General features: G+C 32.3%; 1 protein-coding gene across 1 annotated transcript in view; it reads right to left on the bottom strand.

The window, feature by feature from the left end:
• Window positions 1-3,068: 3,068 nt before the first annotated feature.
• The window catches only part of LOC143045578 (chitin-binding domain protein cbd-1-like), a 49,224-nt gene continuing 29,154 nt past the window's right edge, over window positions 3,069-23,138 (bottom strand). Inside the window, exons 2-4 of the mRNA XM_076218180.1 lie at window positions 4,917-4,977; window positions 4,499-4,567; window positions 3,069-3,415 (exon numbers count right to left, since the gene is read on the bottom strand). Of these exons, the coding sequence (XP_076074295.1) occupies window positions 3,267-3,415; window positions 4,499-4,567; window positions 4,917-4,977 (279 nt within the window). The 3' untranslated portion in view covers window positions 3,069-3,266. The remainder of the gene's footprint in view (window positions 3,416-4,498; window positions 4,568-4,916; window positions 4,978-23,138) is intronic.

Here is a 23,138-nt window from a genome sequence, read left to right as displayed (position 1 = left end):
ATAAACGAAAAGTGAATATATGTAACACACAAACAAACGACAACCATTGAATTACAAGCTTCTTATATCATGTTATCAAATCTATATATCATCTCCCATTTAGAAAAAAAAACACAGGAAAAAATGAACCTATAATGTGTTGCTCTCCAATCTACAAAATGTATCCAAAATCAAAGATGTGGAACATATTCTATCAAAACAATTTGGCAACTAAGGTAATTACTGTCTCTTCCATGCCCGTCTTGAACATAAATAAATAATAAATATTAAATAAACAATACTCCTAATGCTCAGGACGGTTGTCATCGTGCAACACAATAAAATTACACCATATAGGAAAACATAGAACTCCCTTTTGTCATAAGACACTGTCAAACATCCAAGCATACTATCCACATTCATTTGTGTCCACGCTTGTTTGATGATGCAAAATATGCAATGTCTTGAAACAGAACACGGGCGACGGGAGATTTCGGGAATGCCTCATTGAAACAGCAATGATAGTTGTAAGACACGATACAGTCTCCCACAAAAGAGTTTCAAGCTCAAATTGTCACGACGAATCTAGCAAAGTTGTGATTTTAAACAGAAGCTAGGATTGTCTGCCATAAACACCAAATTTTCAAAATACGTTCTAATCATGAAATAAGACAACCACTGATTATACTCCCTTCTTTGAACAAGAAAAAGAACATGTTGCAGTTAATTACATTGACGATACCAATTGTTTTGCAAAAGATGTCCGTTTTGGTTTAACTGATTTAATGTATGGCCCGCTAGACCATGCACACTATAATGACTAACTGGTAGAGTAAAGCTCACATAGTATTACTCTCCAGAAAAAATGCTCGTATAACAAAGTCTATGAATTGATAAGCGACCCAAGTCCCTCCTCACTCCAACACATGAACATGGTATGATATGGTTAATTATCTGGGAAATTTTGAAAAACATTGATATGGAGTTCATGATGAATGGCAGGTTCACAATGGGTGTCCTAGATACACTAATGACATAATCCAAGATTGCTCTAGGAAAGTCTAAATGATAGTTTCGGACAATACAAAAGTCTATATCATGCCAAAATAAAACCGAAAAATTATTGTAATAAAAAAAATGAAAAACAGGTTTAACAACAGTACAAGTTCATCTGCAAATAAAAATCAAAAGCTGAACAAATTATGTTAAACACTTCATTAGCGTTTGCGGATACAAAGGGAACAAAAGGACGAACAAATCGACTTTGACTTCCACAACACTGTATACACACCGCTATATAAAAAAATATTCATAGTTTTATTTAAAACAAAATATACAAGATAATATTCCAAATTTCCCCTTCTATAGATAGACATTACAGTTACATCATTTTCCATTTTAAAAATCATGTGTTCATTGAACATCTTTCCGATCGATTGCACTGTGAAATAAAATTCGGTCAATCGTGAAATATATTGAACAATAGGAACTACAAACCTATTCACTTCCTCTATTTGCCGTTTCGTTGGCCGAGATATTAGATGAAAATGAAAGTGGCCGCATCCGTGTTAATGCTCAACCTTTATCTTATTACATGTATCATGTGTATGTTTTATCATCAAATACAACTTATATTAAGACATTAAGAATGAACACATATGCGGCCACTTTCATTTTAGATGGAAACCGTCTAAAAATTAACCAAAATGATGTAATAGTAGCATTATACTTTCCAATAAATAGCTTAAAGTTTGCATGTTATCAAATTTGTAAAACTTCTATATTTTAGGGCCAATAAGGGGTCTTGCTTGGCTTACTCCTTTGCCTTGATGAATTTGGGATTTTTTATTTTATGTAACATGTGTATTGACTGTTTCTTTGTATAACTGTTATCCTTTGAACTTCTCAAATTCGGTCCGATTTAATTTATATAATTTGTACGTACCGGCAACTAATCAAAGTAATGTTTTGGTAAGACGAATAATAATGGAACAAAATAATAGAAACAGTAAATCTGCAGATGCACTGTTTCAACCAAAATAGTATGCTTTCGTGTTCACATACAATAGTTTATGATCGTGAATCTTGAAATCAGCAACACCAGAAAATATGTATACTTTTATTTAAACAAAATACACAAGGAAATATTATATATTTACCCTGCTATATATAGACAATACTATAACATCCTTTTCCTGTTTAAACTTCAAGTGATCATTGAATATCTTTCCGATTACACTTTGGAATGAAACTCGATCTGTCATAAAATATATTAAACAATAAGCACAATGTGTCTATTCACTTCCAATATTTTACATTTCGTTTGCAAAAAAAATAATCATGTTTGAAAACATCATTTGACCTTGGAATTTATCCGGCCATGAGCAGCATGATGGGTGTCAATGGGGATAAAAGGGGATAAGTTTGGATTTAATTTAATTGCAGTTTTCTATGTTGAATATTTTTTATTTCAGGTCTAGGATGTTCAATATGTTACTGTTCTCCTTCTAATATTATACATTCGGTCATGAACTAAATATATCATTTGTACCGATTATTAGTTAAAGTAATGTTTTCTCGATAAGATGAGAAACATTTCACTATTTACTATGACAGAGTGCAAAAGCACCGGTATGAATAACAAATAGTTTTTGCACGATAATCATCAGATCAGAGGAGAGGAAAATGGTACCCTTCTAGAGTGCCTTAAATCATCCCTGATTTTGTTTTGTCCGTCGTCTGTAATTGGAATATTGTTTTCGATGTGAATTGCTTCTAATTGTTTCATTAAAAGAACAGAGGCAAAGAAGTAAACAACTGTTTCTTAGTTCTTTCTTATTATGCAGAAAGTTTTGACCGTGTTGCGTTGGTTATATTTATTAAACATGTGGTCCATAATTGCCAATAGTTGAAATGAAGGAGATGTGGTAAAATATGTATGGTTGCCAAGGAGACAACTGTCCACCAAAGTTCACATAAAATGAATGAAAGCAACTATAGAAAACTGTAAGGCTTTCAACAATAAGAAAAACTCAAATCGTATAGTCACCTATAAAGGGCCATGACGTAAAAATTTGAAACAATTGAAATGAACTAATTCAAGAATTTATTTTTAACATGAAAACAAAATACAAATTGAAATACTCGCGAGAGCAGACTATAGAAAAAAGAAAAATTTTGAAATATTTTTATTATTCAGTACAAAAGTTACTCATGCTTTAGTTACAGTTTGTACTTAATTAAAGGTTTTCAGTCTAATATTCCAGAGTCAAGTATTAGAATAACTTTTATGGCCAGTCGCATGTTGTTATTGCTTGTTTCCATACAAGACCCGCCGGACATGGCATTTTCACAGGTTTCTTCCATACACAGTGATAATATTTAGTCTTGTCACATGTATCTTCATAGAATGCTCCATGTGCACATGGCGTTGGACCTAAAAATGAATTCATCCACAAGCATTAAATAATATTATGTTATTTTTTTTAAAAATGGTGTTTTTAAATTAATAAGAACATAGGTACAAATAGTAATAATTTAATAAACTATTTACGATTAGTACACTGTGTATATGCTTGGTTATTTTTAGACAGATTTTACAAAATCGTTTATTGATGTTGACATCTGGTTTTCGTTGGGTATGTGATGCTGTGTTCATGTCTTATTAGAATAATTATATTATTACATTAACTAGCACTTGGCCAAACAAAGATGATACGATAAAATATTTGTTGACTATAGTTAAAAGACGAACTGTGTCAATGCTTCCAACGTGTAACTTCAATTCAAATATAGATTCCAGAAAATAGAAACTTGATTAAGGATGCCGAAATGCACTTTCAAATTAGGAAGACCTATAAGTATGACAACAATTTATTCAATTGTATTTTGCGATTTGTTGCAAGAAGGTAGTATTTTTGTCCATCTGATGAGTTAAACCTTTTATAGTTCGTTCTTATGTTGTACTGTTATACCGCTGTTCCAGGTTAGAGGAGGGTTGAGATCCCGCCAACATGTTTAACTCCGCCACATTCTGTATGTATGTGGCTATCCCAAGTCAGGAGCCTGTAATTCAGTGGTGGTCGTTTGTTTATGTATTACATATTTGTTTTTCGTTCATTTTTTGTACATAAATAGTGCCGTTAGCTTTTCTCGTTTGAAATGTTTTATGTTTTACATTGCCATTTCGGGGCCTTTTATACGTGACTATGCAGTATGGGCTTAGCTCATTGTTGAAGGCCGTACGGTGACTTATAGTTGTTTATGTCTGTGTCTTGTGGAGAATTGTCTTATTGGCAATCATACCACATCTTCGTTTTTATATATACAGATTGACATAACATACTACTTTGATGTTTTTGCTGGTATATGTATCATTATGATGAGTGGAGATGTATGCATGTGTATTCACATGCTAATGATTTATAAAACACTAAATTCTTATAATGATATAACGGTCAATAAAGTAAAGTAGATTTTTAAAGCTCATCAAAAGACCATTAATAACAATTACTCTTACCTTTCTTGTCACATTTACCAGATTGCCGAGTTACTGCTGATTTAGGTGTCTCTCTGAGTGTTGTGGTTACTACAATTAGCAATATTTTTTGCCGTAAATAAATTGTGTCTTTTTTTTGCTCTTCAGAAGCATTGAAATATTGGATTTCGATTTAGGTCAGTTGCAGTTTTTGATAACTTTAATGTAAAGCTGTTAACAGGTTTCAAAGTATAGGACATTTTGAGAAAATCTTTAATTGTCTAAGGTTTTAGATAGTAAAATGTCAGCTCTTTCGTGCAAAATTAATATTTTCAGACGCAACCACTACTTATCAATTTATAGAGCACAAGGAATTATGTTTAAAAATTGTTATTTAGGAAAAAAGAAATCAGTGGAGTCGAGAAAAACGAATACAAATAAAAATAAAAATAAGCATTACCAATTCCGTTCAATACGAAAACTGTAATGAGGAGAGCCAGCATTATATTCCTTTTCATCATCTACAAAATAATAGAAATAGTTGTATGTGAGGGTTTCAACAACCCTTATTGTTTATGCCCCACCTACGATGGTAGAGGGGCATTATGTTTTCTGGTCTGTGGGTCCGTTCGTTCATCCGTCCATTCGTTCTTCCCGCTTTAGGTTAAAGTTTTTGGTCAAGGTAGTTTTTAATGAAGTTGATGTCCAATCACCTTGAAACTTAGAACACATGTTCCTTATGATATCATCTTTCTAATTTTAATGCCAAATTAGAATTTTACCCCAATTTCACGGTCCACTGAACAAAGAAACTGATAGTGCGAGTGGGGCATCCGTGTACTTGGGACACATTCTTGTTTCTTTATAATTCTATCACCTATACTTAAAACAGCAATCCTTATTATTTTTTTTTTATAGTTTTTGAAATGAAAGGTTTTAATGTTTAATTTACGAATAATCAACAGAAAAACATTTCCTTCCAAATTTACAATTTATTGTATTAAAAAACAAGGGTACTTGGTTCAAAAAATGTTTACAATTTCTATAGAATACGTAATGCATTACAATTCTTCCTAAAAAAAACATTTGAAATAGAGTTTGTTCACTGGACTAAAAAGTGTTGATATTTAGACCGTCTTAACCTTGTTTGTTGAAAATCAATATTGCATCTTTAATCTGTTACACAGTATTTTGATTTTACTTTATTGATTATTTTCTTATTCCTCGAATCTATTTCTTTTATGGATAATGCATCCAATTTAAAAGAAAAAAAAATATTGCGGCGAAATTCACTGGAATGTTCTGACGTTCTCATGTACCTTTGATTATCAACTACTCATAACCAGTGGAAACATAGTCCAAGCCAAAAAGTAGGGATTTCCCTATTTTATTCTTGTAGCAATTCAGAAAATGAATATTTGATTCAAAAAGTTACATTTATTTATTATATCTTATTTTTAAAAAGAATTCTTTAAACAAATTTCAATATTTGTTAAACAATTCCCCGATTTAAAAAAAAATATTAAACATTGTCTTACCGTGAATAGTGTAGGTTGGTTTATGTCGAAGAGAATTATGGATGCTTGCTTAAATACCTAAAATATACGCCCCACATGCAGGACCACGTATACAAATATAACTACTTTTCTTTTTTTTTTTTCTTTTTTTGTCTAAAAATATCTTTATTGCACTTTTTTCTTTGCTGTAATTGCAAATACTCGACCTTCAGCAGTTAGCCGAACATTTTGGTGAATTAGTCACCGAATAATAATGGAAATTACCTAATGAATTAAGAAGTGTATAGTCACATGATTACGGAAAATGTACAGTTTTGTCCCCTTTTGTTTCTAATGATTAAAACTTTACTTTCATTGTCCTTAAGGTGGCACGGTAGTATTTGCATTCCAGAATTTTGGTTGCTCTTTTGTGTACCCTACCTAAGTCAATGTATCTGAACAGTGTAATTGGACAAAAAAATACAGTATCAACTGAAGACACTTTCCAAAACTGATGATAAAAGACCTAAAAGCACTAGTGGCCTTAGATTTTTAAAATAGCAAAAAAAGTAAACGGTCATGATAAACATTTATATTCATTTCTGAATACTAAAATGAAAGTACTTCAGTTTACTGTGAATGTAGATTTTTTTGCAGAGTTAGAAAGTGTTGAAATTTCTAAAAAGGTTATCATTATCCCTTATGGGCCAGGAAATACTACCGTGCCACCTTAAGGGGGATATATATGTTAACACTAAATCAATAAAGGTTTTGTTTTCACCTGTCCAATTTGTATGTTCATCAATAAAAAGTTGATAAAGGGCAACTATAATAAAAAGGCCTTAAATTCCACCCCTGAGAGTGAAAATTGCCGATTCAGCAAATTTTGCTTAATCTGTGAGTAATAATGTAAAAATTCACCTAGAAAGTAGAACTTCATTATCTTTAAGTAACTTGCAGTACTTTTTTAAATTATAAATGCTCGCTTAAACTTTTCGCACTGTCTGAAACATGTGCAACCACTGGAATTTGAGACGCGACATATTTTAGTAGTTTTATCATTTTCACGGGAATAGATGAGTTTTCTTCGGGTTAAATTTGTAGTTCTTTGGTAATATGACAACAGTATGAGGGGTTTTTTTTACCCATTAAGTAGTTAAGGGGTCCTTACTTATTCATTTAGTCCTCATATTTGGCTGTAATGGAGAAAGCAATAGGGGTTTCTTTACATTGACAAATAACAAAAAATATAATTATGATTGTTTATCAGCAGGATTTAATAGTTTATTCATTTTCCCTTTGACTGTTATTGATTGTTTTGATTTTCTGACAATCAAAAGCACAATAAAGGAAAACTGATTATGTAAGGGGACATAATTTAACTTAATGCATGCATGAGAAATAGACAAACAGTTAACTTAGATATATATTCTAGTACATGTACTGTCAAAAAGGTTTTAGAATAATAGCTAACTGCCATCTCAAGAGTATTGTTGTGTTTCCTTCATAATCTGGAAATGCTTCAAGTAATGTAAGGCATGCTGTAAAATGTGGAATGGACTTTAATATCATTTTTTTATGATTTGGTTCTTAAACTGTTTCTTTCTGTTAGATTAACTATAAATTGAGTTGGCAATTCAATAATTACTCCTGAATCACCATGTTTGACTTTTGTATTGATTTAAAACATCATATTTTTCTACACCCGATTCATCTCTCAGTTTAGGAAAGAATGTTCAGTAGATACTGTATTTTTTGCCTTATCTCACTGTTCAGATACATTGAAAGAGCAACCTAAATTAATGCAAATACTACCGTGTATCTTAATCAGTTTTTCTGAGGAATTCATGCGTTTTAATAAATGTTGTATTGACTGTCCTCGCAAGCATCTTATTATTATTCTTTTTTTTTTTACATAAATAAAGTCGTTAGTATTCTCGTTTGAATTGTTTTACATTGTCATTTCGGGGCCTTTTATAGCTGACTATGCGGTATGGGATTTGCTCATTGTTGAAGGGCGTGCGGTGACCTATTGTTGTTAATTTGTGTGTAATTTTGGTCTCTTGTGGAGTGTTGTCTCATTTGCAATCATATCACATCTTTTTTTTACATGCTTTAATTAAATATTGTTATAACATTAACGGTACCAATTTTTCTGCACCAGATGCGCATTTCGACAATACATGTCTCTTCAGTGATGTTCGTGGCCAAAATATGTAAAATTCAAAGCTAATATAAAAGATAAAGAGCTATAATCCAAAAGTTCCAAAAAGTATAGCCAAATTCTTGAAAGGAATCAGAGCTTTGCATGAGGGAGATACATTCCTTAATCTATAAAAAATTTTAATATTTTGTAACAGCAAATTTAATAACACAAAAAATCCGTATTTTCATGCCAGTACCGGAGTACTAGTTACTGGGCTGGTGATACCCTCGGGGACTAACAGCCCACCAGCAGAGGCATCGACCCAGTGGTAGTAATAACATTAACGGTACCAATTTTTCTGCACAAGATGCGTATTTCGACAATACATGTCTCTTCAGTGATGTTCGTGGCCAAAATATGTAAAATCCAAAGCTAATATAAAAGATGAAGAGCAGTTATCCAAAAGTTCCAAAAAGTATAGCCAAATCCGTGAAAGGAATCAGAGCTTTGCATGAGGGAGATACATTCCTTAATTTATGAAAAAAATTAATATTTTGTAACAGCAAATTTAATAACACAAAAAATCCGTATTTTCATGCCAGTACCGGAGTACTAGCTACTGGGCTGGTGATACCCTCGGGGACTAACAGCCCACCAGCAGAGGCATCGACCCAGTGGTAGTAATAACATTAGCGGTACCAATTTTTCTTAACCAGATGCGTATTTCGACAATACATGTCTCTTCAGTGATGCTCGTGGTCAAAATATGTAAAATCCAAAGCTTATATAAAAGATGAAGAGCAGTTATCCAAAAGTCCAAAAAGTAAAGCCAAATCCGTGAAAGGAATCAGAGCTTTGCATGAGGGAGATACATTCCTTAATTTATTATAATTTTTAATATTTTGTAACAGCAAATTTAATAACACAAAAAATCCGTATTTTCATGCCAGTACCGGAGTACTGGCTACTGGGCTGGTGATACCCTCGGGGACTAACAGTCCATCAGCAGAGGAATCAGCGCAGTGGTAGTAATAACATTAACGGTACCAATTTTTCTGAACCAGATGCGTATTTCGACAATACATGTCTCTTCAGTGATGCTCGTGGCCAAAATATGTAAAATCCAAAGCTTATATAAAAGATGAAGAGCAGTTATCCAAAAGTTCCAAAAAGTATAGCCAAATCCGTGAAAGGAATCAGAGCTTTGCATGAGGGAGATGCATTCCTTAATTTATAATAATTTGTAACAGCAAATTTAATAACACAAAAAATCCGTATTTTCATGCCAGTACCGGAGTACTGGCTAATGGGCTGGTGATACCCTCGGGGACTAACAGTCCACCAGCCCAGTGGTAGTAACAACATTAACGGTACTAATTTTTCTGCACCAGATGCGCATTTCAACAATACATGTCTCTTCGGTGATGCTCGTGGCCAAAATATGTAAAATCCAAAGCTTATATAAAAGATAAAGGATATAATCCAAAAAGTTTAGCCAAATCCTTGAAAGGAATCAGAGCTTTGCATGAGGGAGATAAATTCCTTAATTTATGATAATTTTTAATATTTTGTAACAGCAAATTTTATAACACAAAAAATCTGTATTTTCAAGCCAGTACCGGAGTACTTGCTACTGGGCTGGTGATACCCTCGGGAACTAACAGCCCACCAGCAGAGGCATCGACCCAGTGGTAGTTATAACATTAACGGTACCAATTTCTTTGCACCAGACGCGCATTTCGACAATGCATGTCTCTTCGGTGATGCTCGTGGCCAAAATATGTAAAATCCAAAGCTAATATAAGAGATGAAGAGCTTTAATCCAAAAGTTCAAAAAAGTATAGCCAAATCCGTGAAAGGAATCAGAGCTTTGCACGAGGGAGACACATTCCTTAATTTATAATAATTTTCAATATTGTGTAACAGCAAAAAATATATATGTATGTGGTAAGTCTTGAAGTCATGAGTTGTTTTCAACGATCTGTTTGGGTTCTCATGTGATAAATTATGCGCATATGAGTTTGAAGACAACCATTGTACTTTCGTTTTCAGTAAGCTTGCTGTTTTAATTAATTACCACGTGTTTAGAATATTTAATGCATACATGAGGATATATTACACACAACAAAAAAATTATATCTGAAAATAGTAAATTTCTAGCTACTCATGATCATTGTTTTAAACAGTTTTGAACATTTTTACCTATTATGTCTGTTTGTTTTGTTCACACATCGTTGTCAATATAATGAGATTTTATGCCACTGTCATAGAAATGAGAGGTTTAGATAGCTATAAAACCATATTTAATTACCCATTTTTCACTTAAGAAATGTATGTACGAAGTCAGGAACATGACAGTTGTTATCCATTCGTTCAATATGTTTGAGCTTTTGCTTTTGTCATTTGATTAGAGACTTTCCGTTTTGAATTTTCATCGGAGTTCATTATTTTTGTGATTTCTTTTTTTTTCTAAGAAGAGATAATTATGTAAAATTTTCAACTTAAACAAAAGAATTGGAACTCTTTATTGGAGACGGTAAAAGGGCCTATTTCGTTCATCTGGTTTTATTTGCTTTAAAAGTTTAATGAATGTACATATTTAGAATTTTTCGCATCTTACATTTGTTTTTAATTAAAATATGGTACTTAGCCTTAATATATTTTAAAACTTTTCGCACATTTCTATTTTTGTCAGTAGCATATCTATGCAGGCTCTGTTATGAATACCTAACCTACGTTTTTTTTTTAAATTTATGAATTGTACAAGCGTTGCTTTGTTCGGTTTGAATTGTAAAATTTTCAAGATTGTTACAGTTTAAACAGAATAGATTGATATGATTGATTTTAATTCCTAATCATACTGATGAAGGATATCTGTTATCTGAAATATTTATAGATAATTACATCTAATGCTTCCTTCTGTTAGTGTTGTTTTGTACACTTTTTAGGCGTTTATATATATTTTGTGTATTTTGAGCAGAAGATAGAAACACCCGGCTTTGATTTTTATGCGTTTATATAATCTATTTATTTAATATATGTATCGTTACTCGTAACGATCCAGCGCCCTCGTAAGAAAGATCGTTGACTACTGTCTTTACATTTTTTTATTTATATATACGCTAAAAGTTAATATAATAACGTTAAAATTTACAGTACTAAACTGAAATATATGGATCAAGTGAAATACTTTTCTAATGAGCCATGACAACAGAGTAGGTATGTTCGAATAACAAGTTTTTACTAAAAGTACTTGACGATTCACTTTACAATTGAATCTTTAAAATGCAAGACTTCAAAAAAAGCATCCATTTTTGTGTCAGTTTGAGTCTGCCCTTACACTAAATATCTAATTCTTTTTTTAATATTTGAACATTCAAAAATTCCCTTTAACAACCGACCAGACAATAGTTTTAAGTTGACCAAAGAAAGGATAAAAGTACATTAAATGAAGCTCAGTAGCTAGTAGATACATTTGTCTTTTAGAATAAAACTGAAATATAAAGATCGTAATGATGCTATATGGATAAATTTATCAGTTTTCAAGAGCTAAATTCACAGCGCGTTATCATTATTATTGCTTCCATTTTTCGATTATGAAAAATAGATGGCGAAATGGGGGGATAATTCTAAAGACTGTTAAACATAGTTTACATATCAGACCTTGACATTTAGAGTCTATTGAAAAATTGCAGGAGTGCACTTATTTCATCAAAAAATCGTTTAAAAAATCATAATGTTGACATCTAAAGTCCAAGGATAAATGAAAAAGTGCACGTTTTTTGCATTTCAAAAAATCTGGTAATATAAGTGGCACTAGAGGGAAAATTGGCATGAAGTTTTCCATAATTTAATTCTTAATAAATATACAATAAACATCTGTTTGCCTAAATACCTCTTTTAAACTGAAAATGTTGTGGCTGGTGACATTTGCATAAGACTATTATTGTATGTGGTTTTCTATATATAAACTGTTTGTTAGTCCGAATTAATAATAAGTGAGCTATTTTGAGACTTATTACTTCAGAGCAAATAACATTATTTTTTTTTCCTGACACAAACTTTAACTGGAATTTCTGAAGCAAAACAACACTTGATAAATTTTTCACAATAGATATCCTATAGTATTAAATTATTCAGGTTTTACTAAATATGAAAAATAATTAATTTTGAAAAAAGTGTCAAATGAACATCAAGACTCTTATTTGTTTTCTTCTTCTTCATTTACAAATGTGATTGTTTTCAGGTGATTTATAAAAATATAATATGATATATAACAATAAACATGTTTCATTTCCATATAAATATAAAAAAGAAGATATGGTATGACTGCCAATGAGACAACTCTCCACAAGAGATCAAAATAACTCCGACATCAACTACTGTAGGTCACCGTAAGGCCTTCAACAATGTGCAAAGCCCATACCGCATAGTCAGCTATAAAAGGCCCCGAAATGAAAATGTAAAACAATTCAAAAGAGAAAACTAACGGCCTAATTTATGTACAAATGAACGAAAAACAAATATGTAACACATAAACAAACGACAACCACTGAATTACAGGCTCCTGCCTTGTGACAGTCACATACATACAGAATGTGGCGGGGTTAAATATGTAAGCGGGATCCCCAACCTCTCCCTAACCTGGGACAGTGGTATAACAGTACAATTTAAGAACGAAACATAAAAATCAGTTGAAAAAGCTTAACTCATCAGATTGACAAAAATACAAGTGGACGTGGACGGGAACACACTATTAATGATCTAAAACTAAAAAAACACACTACTAATACTTCATGTAATTTTTTTCTTTTTTTTTTTTTTGTTCTCAGATGATTCATAAGAAGAATTCAATACTATAAAGATGTTTATTTTCTGATACTGTGGATTCTTCATTTGTGAAGGTAACAATTTTTCATGGATTAAGGGAAAAATGTATTTTCATGAAAATCTGATTTCGTAATTTTTCAAAAATTAACAGTCCGATACAAGATTGGTACTTCATCGAGATTTAAGTATTAGATACTATACAAAGGTAACAAAGAAACCGGCCGGTAACAACCGTTGCCGGATAGTTTTTCTGCACGAGCAGTCAGGTCAAGTGCAGAAAAACTATACGGCAGGTTGTTTCCGGCCTGTTTTTTTGTTACTTTTGTTTTGTATATGACTTGTACAACGTTTCAAGAAAGTAGCAGTACATTTCTCACGACTGAACATTTGAGAAACTTAAATGGCCATAAAGCAGTAATTTTAAGTATAGTTTAAACACATTTTTTCCCCCTTCAACCGAAAGTTTTTCTAGAAAAAAAAATCAGGAATTTATTAATTTGATAAAAAAGAACCATTTCAAGTTAAAGATGAATGTTGTACACATTTGATACTTTTCAAAATGCAACATCGTAAAAAATTAACACATTTAAGAAATATTTTAGTGGTAAGTAAGCTAACGTTTTATTCTTAATGGGGAAACGGAAAGGGGGAAGGGGGGGCTAAGTTAATTTAAAATAAACTGGCTTGATATTTATTTTGATGAACAAATGCAGGATGTGCTATTCCATCCCCCATTCCCCATCTTAAAACATCCAAAAAAATCCCACGTTTTCTGCAAAAAACATGAATTCAATATTCAGTGGCAGATCCAGGGGGTCCTGTGGTTGGAACCTCCTTTTTTGGACGATCAAAGCATTTGAATGGGGACATATAGTTAGAACGCCCCCCTCCCCTTTTGGGGTCCTTGGTTGTGAACCCCCTTTTTAAAATGGCTGGATACGTCCCTGATATATATATGAATTCAATTTATATATAAATTCAAAAACAATATAAATGTTTCAAAAGAATGAATTTCCTACTTCATTGATGAAGGTAATGTAATGTAAATAAAAAAAAATAGATTTTGTCTTGTTTTTAGATATTTAGGCCTATCCTTTGATTTTTTTTTTTTTTTTTTTTTTTTTGAAATACATGCTTGTGTTGATCGGGATTAAACACGTGTTACTACATTGTATATGATCCAATCACAGCTTACCGTCCAAAATTGATGACATAAGTTGAGTAATTTTCTTCAAAACTTGCTGCTTATTTGGACATGTATTACACGAATACTTTTTTACTTAAAGTATCAATCGTGCATTGGTGAGTTGATAGGTATTTTATCTTTTGATAAGATTTGATTTTTATTTACATATCTCCTGTCTTCTTTTATTGAAATATAAACGTCGGTATCATCATTTTTTTACTTTCAGCATTATCCAAAAGATACTATTCATGTCCATATATTGAAGAAAATACATTAATTGACCGATTATTTTGCTTCATGAATAGGGGGGGGGGGATGCTCTTTTCAAAGTATGAAAATAATCTATTTTTTCAACGCCATCGCCCAAATATTTTTTTCCTTTAAATTAGCACTATTATATATACGATATTCGGAAACTCCTGAATCATGCAGAACATTAATTTGTCATCTGCTTGACCACAGTAAATTTTTTCTCATAAAATTTGGGATCAAAATATGTTTTTTTAGGAGAAAACCATACCCCCCCTTTTTTTTTAAAGTTAAATGGCTAATAATCTCTTAGTGTACTGATATGAATAGTATTTTACTGGATTTTTTTGAAAAAAATATTGATGCTAACGTAAATATTTTATTTTAGAAAAAGACCGGAAATATGTCGCTGAACCAAAAAGTCCAAATCTAATTGAAAGTTAAAAAGCCCATGAACTCACTGATCATGCACGAGTGATTCTATTCATAAAAAGTGTCCGTGTAACAACTAAAAAGAGTCCGTGTATCGTCTAAAAAAGAGTCCGTGTAACACCCGTTAATGTACTGTTTTTTCTGTAGCTCTGCGGGGGGCAAAGTCGTACAAAATTGGATAATCTGTACCCAATAAAATCCACCTAAATTGGTTTGCCACGAAAAACAATCCACAGTATCTAATTGTTGCAAATCATATGGCACAATTTATTTACAAGGTCTTTTCGGCTTGTTCTTGTCACTTATTCTGATATTAAAGCAAGAGGATTTTGGGGAATTTCATTTGAATTGTAATATTAGCAAAATTAAACTGTTTACAAAATAAACCACATTCAGGACAACAAAACAATAAAGATATTGCGGATTCATCATTATTCGGTGATACCATTATTGTGGATTTCATGAGTAAAGCTGAACCACGAATTTAAATGGTCAATGAAGGATAAACTTTCTATAGGCTCAAATAGAAAGTTTGCCAAACAACAAAATCAAATAATCACCAAAATACAATCTTCTCTAAATCTACGGAAATAGGTAGCCACAAATATTGAATCCGTAGCAACTGTAATGTTTTCAAACAAAACATCCATGTTTACAGTACTTGACTTAGTTCAATTAAAATTGGTTTACATGTAACTTTGACATTATTTCTGTTTCCTCAACAAAACAGTAATATAAGAAACTTATTAACCTATTATTTCTGTTTCAAAATCAATTACTTTTGCTTTCCTTCTTTATCTTTTAAAAATACAAAAACAAGACAATATTGTATATCCCAAATTCGTTAAGATATACATAAACCACGGTGGGTAAGGGTGTCCTGCGAGAAAACGTTCTGTGCTGGTGTGGTGATTCGGTCCTGAATGGTGCTGGTGATCATTGAAAAAATGTAAACAAAGACGAAAATGATAATTTTTGACGTTTTCTCTCATACAAAATGGAAGGAAACAGTTGAGATTTTTCAATTTTGTTTCTTATGGGTTCATAAGCAAACCATTAAAAAATTGACCCTCTCAACTGTTTCAATAAGCGTAACACAAAAGTGCTCATTTTCAGAAAATCTAGAACTTGAAAAATAAAACAAAAGTGCTCATGAAATCCTCTTTCTATACTCAAATCCAAAAGAAAAAAATATTTTGTGAAAAACCCATGCAATTTAAGAAAAGTTTGCATTTTCTCAGTTTATTTATGTCCTGATACTGTGCTGGTGGGTTCTGTCATTGTGCTGGTGGGTCCTGATACGGTGCTGGTGATTTTGGGTAAAAAGTTTGTCATATTTGAAATAAATGTATTAAAATCAACAAAATTTGGCTGATACTTGTATTCAATCGGATCTGTGACTCCTATTTTTACTTTAGTGCATCCATTTGTCTGTTTTATAAGCGTTTTCAAATAAAAGTAACTTATATTACCACAAATGAGCAACATCTTCCGTCTAATAGCAGATGAAAATGTATCTAATTAGAATAGTTTTATTCAAGATATTTTTGAATTGATGATTCTATACATACTATGTTAACTTAAACAGTTTTAAAAGGTGCTTAAAGTAAAGCGACATTTATAAGAGGGGGTCTTTTATTGACATTAAGGTTAGACTGGTTTATTCAGTTAAATATGCGTTCCACACACCGCTCGCAACTCCATCAAACCAACCCCTCCTCCTTTCCTCATTGTATTGTATTGTATTGTAACAACACAACAATTTATCACATAAAACAATAACATTAAGACACAAATTATTGAACAGTGCATACTCGCAGCTACTGTGAAAGCTATAGTTCAAAGCCGCATTTTCAACTAATACCGGTAGATAAACCAAGTTATCTTAGATAAAAATCTCAATCGTACCGATCATAAAGTTCATGTTTTAATGTTTGATAAAGCAGAACTTTGAAAGTGTGCAGTGAATCTTGTGCTCACAACAGTTATTTCATAATTATATATAAATCAGACATCTTAATAGAGAAAATACCGAGAAGTATTTTACAGTTAATGATCATGAAGGGGTAGAGATTGCATGGAAGTTAAACTAGGATAAGAAAAAAAATATAGTATGTTCTTGCGAAAGACTTTAAAAAGTCTTTGCATTAAACTCTAAACAGCTTCTTATTGTCGTAAATTGTTAAATTCTCAACAAAATCTCAATAACTTTGTTGGAACAAACAGAACAAAGGTGACCTATACATGTAGTTGTTAATTTCTGTGTCATTTTGGTCTCTTATGGAGAGTTATCTCATTGGCAAACATGAGCACATCTTTTTTTATATTTAAATAAAATTTTTATGGAGTTTGATTTACTTTTAAGCTTCAACCCTGATGAGTCATGTTAATTGTCGGTATGCTGTTGCACCCATCGCACGTAAATTTTCATATTTCCATCCTTTTTTCTGATTTATTTTACCAAATTCATACGTGACAAATTGACAGGATTATTATCCTAGTAACTGGTGTTACCCATGTATATATTGAACACAAGTTAAAAATAAACAATACTGTACTAATGTGTGTGTCAATTTGTTTAAGTAAAACAAAACTACAAAAACTTCCAAAACAAGAGAGATTTTTTTTAAATGTCATGATTATCTGTCAATTTCTAGAGCTATGCTTAGTACTAACTTCGGATGACTGCTAGGAACTTCACATACTGGTGACCATGCTGTCTTTCATAATTATATTCATATATAGATATATAAACTGAGACTACTATAACACAGAGATTGATCACTATCAATTTATCGATTAATGTGAGTCTCCTTAAAGTTAGATACGTTATTTTAACATAGTTTCGTATTTAACCGTAGCATACGACAGATATCACTACCTTATCACTCAGACAACTATAACACTGAGAGTACTATAACACACTGTGATCTTAGATTTGTAGATGAAGTACTTTGCTAGTGAAATGACTAAATTTTTTTTATAAATTATATATATATATATATATATATAACTCGTCTAAACATCAACCCAACAATGTTAGATCTGTAAATTTGCTTTCGCAAATTTTTGGTTCTTCCCTCGCCGGGATTCGAACCCATGCTACTGTGATATCGTGACACCAAATCGCCTGCACTGCAGCCGTCCCGCTAGACCACACGACCACCTGGGCTCTCAAAAAAAGAGCTTTCGGTGGGCATGTGTTACCTTTCCACGTCAGTTTTAATCTAGCGGCGTACTACAGTACATGATATATAAGGCATGAAGATGTTATTGTTACAGATCAGCTAAATTATCTATAGTAAAGGATCCTACAAATTAATGTAAGATACAGTCACAGAAAATAATTATATTCATAAGTACGTCTGAGTCAGTGACAACCCTACAACAGATGTATCCATCGGATCGCCATCAATGATGGTGATACATGGCTGTGTACATAATGTATATACAACTCGTCTAAACATCAACCCAACAATGTTAGATCTGTAAATTTGCTTTCGCAAATTTTTGGTTCTTCCCTCGCCGGGATTCGAACCCATGCTACTGTGATATCGTGACACCAAATCGCCTGCACTGCAGCCGTCCCGCTAGACCACACGACCACCTGGGCTCTCAAAAAAAGAGCTTTCGGTGGGCATGTGTTACCTTTCCACGTCAGTTTTAATCTAGCGGCGTACTACAGTACATGATATATAAGGCATGAAGATGTTATTGTTACAGATCAGCTAAATTATCTATAGTAAAGGATCCTACAAATTAATGTAAGATACAGTCACAGAAAATAATTATATTCATAAGTACGTCTGAGTCAGTGACAACCCTACAACAGATGTATCCATCGGATCGCCATCAATGATGGTGATACATGGCTGTGTACATAATGTATATACAACTCGTCTAAACATCAACCCAACAATGTTAGATCTGTAAATTTGCTTTCGCAAATTTTTGGTTCTTCCCTCGCCGGGATTCGAACCCATGCTACTGTGATATCGTGACACCAAATCGCCTGCACTGCAATCTATATATATATAAGTTTATCATAGAGACCAAACATGACTATATCAACATTTAGTGGAATTCTAATATGTGTTGCGTCAAAAATCAATGCATTCAGATGGTGTCAAATGTCTGCTACAATATGACAGCCCCACAATAAATGGTTTCTGGTTCTTCCTTGCAAAATGTACATAAATTACACTGTACAAGGTTCATTTTTAAAAGTATAGTTTTAGTACCTAAAATACAGTGAAGAGTTCGGTAGTGAAACAAACAGAGCTTGGCATTTTTTGAAAATTAAGTTACACAATTATGGATTTTTTCCAATCTCCGCCGACTTTATTGAATATTATGTATATCGCATTTTCGCTCAGCTGCAATAACAATTGGTTTGTACCTTTGCTTAAAATATTATACATGTCTTTTGAACCTCGGTTTGACTTGAAAAATGTTAAATATTAAAAGGTAGCAAAGCTTGTTGGGTTTTTTTTTTTTTTTTTTTGGCTCACCTGGTCCGTCGTCCGTCGTCGTCTTTTAACTTTTACAAAACTCTTCTCCTCGGAAACTACTGGGCCAAATTTAATCATACCTCGCCACAACCATTATTAGAGTATCTAGTTTTAAGAATGTGTCCGGTGACCCCGCCCAACGACCAAGATGACCGACATTGCTAAAAATAGAAACATAGGGGTAAAATGCAGTTTTTGGATTATAACTCTGAAACCAAAGAATTTAGAGCAAATCTGACATCTAGTGAATTCGTTAATATGGTCAAGATCTAATTGCTCTAAAATTTTCAAATGAAACGATCAACCCGTTGTTGGGTTGCTGCCCCTGAATTGGTAATTTAAAGTAAATTTTACCGTTTTTGGTTATTATCTTGAATATTATTATAGATAGAGATAAACTGTAAACAGCAATAATGTTCAGCAAAGTAAGATTTACAAATAAGTCACATGACCAAAATGGTCAGTCAACCCCTTATGGAGTTATTGCCCTTTATAGTCATTTTTAACAATTTTATAATAAATTTGTGCTATCTTTTACACAAATCTTCAACTCTGAAACTACTGAGACAAATTTAACCAAACTTGGCCATAATCATCATTAGGATATCTAGTTATAAAAATGTGTCCAGTGACCCGGCCAACCAACCAAGATGGCCTTTATGGCAAAAAATGGAACATAAGGGTAAAATGCCGTTTTTGCTTTATATCTCTAAAACTAAAAAGCATTTAAAGCAAATTTTGTCGGTTGGCAAAAATTTTCATCAAATTTAGATTTATCTGCCCTGATATTTTCATAAGAATCGGACAACCTGTTGTTGGGTTTCTGCCACTGAGTTAGTATTTTTTACAGAAATTTAGCAGGTTTTTTTAATATTATCATTACATAGACCAATTATATCTTATATTTAATACTATTAATGTTTCAACAATATTTTACATGATTTCCGAAGCATCAGTAAATAGAGGTGAGCGACTTAGGCTCTTGAGAGCCTCTAGTTTCCTTTCAGTGTTGATTCCTTTAGTTAGTAAACATTTTTTAATGCTATTCTTATCCCGTAAAATTACAAAAAATGTGGGTTTAATAATATATAGCCGTTCAAAATTTTGTTAGGACAATATATTTCCTTCCTCATCTAGAAGGTCATTCACAGTCCATACCACATTTAGTGGCCAACTTCTATAATAAACACAGACATTATCAATGTTTATGTTCTCATTATTCCATATAGATGAAGAGCTGACTTCCTCAAAATAACAAGGATGTCGGAGTCCAGGCATAAAAAACTTATTTTCAAAAAATCCGACTCTAAAATAACACACATTGGAAACAATTGTTAGAATCAGCTTAAACCTACTGTGTTTGAAAATAACAAGCTTTTTAAAAGACTGATATGAATTGATAGTGTATAAACAACAGAACTTAAAAAATAAAAAAGGGCAGGTCCATGATATATAGCGTGAATTTAATCTCTGTAGATTTTTCTTTCATTTAACATTGGCATGGGTTTTTTTCAAAAAAATTGTGACAGAATAACAAGGATAAAATAAGACTTTCAAAATTGTCTTATAAAATTGTATGTAATAGACATTAAATTGTTACTATATGGATAAAACTAGAGGATTCCGAACATCTGACAAAAAGTCAAAAATAAGAGGAGCGAACGTTCTTAAATTCCCATTTCCATTACCAATTTCTATTTTTTCACAAAGTGCAAAATAGAAGGATGTTGACTTTTTCCTGAAATTATATTTTATAGAATATGAATCACATAAGTGATTATTTTTTTTTTTTTTGTCATTGGCAACTTTAAACTGCATTTCTTTATTTGTCAACATTTTAATAGTAAAACAACAACGGAAGTCCCTTAGCAAAGTGCAAAATAAAAAGCTTAAAGACATCAAATGAATGGATCAAAGATAGTTGAATAGGATAAATTTTTCACTTGAATACATGCAATTTTATTTTTGATATGATAGACAGAAAAATAAATGTTAATGATTTTATTATAATACCGCTGCTTTTTTTAACAAGGGTAACGGGAGATATCGAGTATGCATCATTGAGACAGCAATATTATTTATAAGTCAGGGGCGGATGCAGGAATTTTCGAAAGGGGGGGTGCTAACCCAGGCCCTGGAGGGCAAAGGGGGGGGTGCAAAACATATGTCCCGATACAAATGCATTGATCGGCAAAAATAAAGGGGGGTGTGCACCCCGGAACCCCCCCCCCCCTGGATCCGCCACTGTAAGTCACAATACACTGTTTATACTCCCTACTTTGACCAAGAATAGGAACATGTGGCAGGTAATATAATAACATTAATGGTACCATTTTTCCTGCACAAGATGCGCATTTCGATTAAAATCGTTTTATGGCCCGTCACAACATGCACAATATAATGACTTTACTGTTTGCCAAAGTTTAAATTATTAGATACACTAAGGATTTTCTTATCCCAAGCATAGATTACCTTAACCGTATCTGGCACAACTTTTTGGAATTTGGGGTCCTAAATTCTCTTCAACTTTGTACTTGTTTGGCTTTCTTAATATTTTGATCTGAGCGTCACTGATGAGTCTTCTGTAGACGAAACGCGCGTCTGGCGTATTAAATAAACCTGGTACCTTTAATAGTTATGCACAGGTCGTTTCTGTGAGTAAAGCTCTTATAGTATTAATCGCCAAAACAATGCTCTTATAAAAATTTATAAGCGATCGTCGCCCATCATCAAAAAAATGTGCAATGACATGATGTGAATAATTTTCTGAGAAAATTTGAACAACTTTGATATGGCGATCAGGATGAGTTGCGGGTTTACAATGGGTGACCCAGATAAATTAATGGCATACTCAAAGGTTGCTAAACAAAAGTGTAAGAGTTAACATGACAAAAAAAAAAAACAATTGAGGTGCAAATTGTCTTTACATTGATCAGAAAAAAAGCTGTAATAAATATGAATTTCTGATATTGCAAACTTCAATGTCATGCCAAAATAAACCCGAAAAATTATTAGATTAAAAATAAATAAATGGAGACGTAACAGTTCTAGGTTGTCTGCAAATAAAAATAAAAAAGCATGTTTGGATACAAAGGGAACAAGAGCACGAACAAATGGACTCCACCAACAACACTGTTTACACCCTGCTCTGAAAAAAATCCCATATTTTATTTAAACAAAATACACAAAGAATTCATAAATATTTCCCTTGGTATATATAGACATTACAATAACATCCTTTTCGTGTTTGAATTTCAATTGATCATTGGACATATTTCCGATTACCCTTTGAAATAAAACTAGGTCAATAATGAAATATATTGTACAGCAAATCTTTTAACTTCCTTTATTTGACATTTGGCAGAAAAATGATCATGTCTGAAGAACATGTATCAATATTTGTACCCGATTTCAACTTTTAATGGTTTTAATAGGTATCGTGTGATGTTTTTTTTTTTTTTGTTGAATTTGGTAAAAAAAATCATTTCATGTAATGGTTGTTTTTTTATATGCAACTGTTTTACTTTAAACTTTTTATATTCGGCAATGATTTAATTAATACTATTTGTACGTACCGGCTACTAATTGAATGTATGTTTTTGGTATCCATTATGATATTATGCATAATCAGTCGTATTAATTACTAGTGGTTTTAACACAAGATGCACGATTCTTATGGAATAACCCTTTCACAGATGATATCGGATATGTTCCTTGTGTCGTAACTACAATACCCTTCCCTTTTCACGAATATGACCTACCGTATTGACTATTTACCGAATTTGTTATTACATAAGCAACACGACGGATGCCATATGTGGAGCAGGATCTG

Source organism: Mytilus galloprovincialis, chromosome 9 (assembly GCF_965363235.1).
Source record: "Mytilus galloprovincialis chromosome 9, xbMytGall1.hap1.1, whole genome shotgun sequence".
NCBI lineage: Eukaryota > Metazoa > Mollusca > Bivalvia > Mytilida > Mytilidae > Mytilus > Mytilus galloprovincialis.
This window is presented reverse-complemented; position numbering and strand designations above follow the sequence as displayed.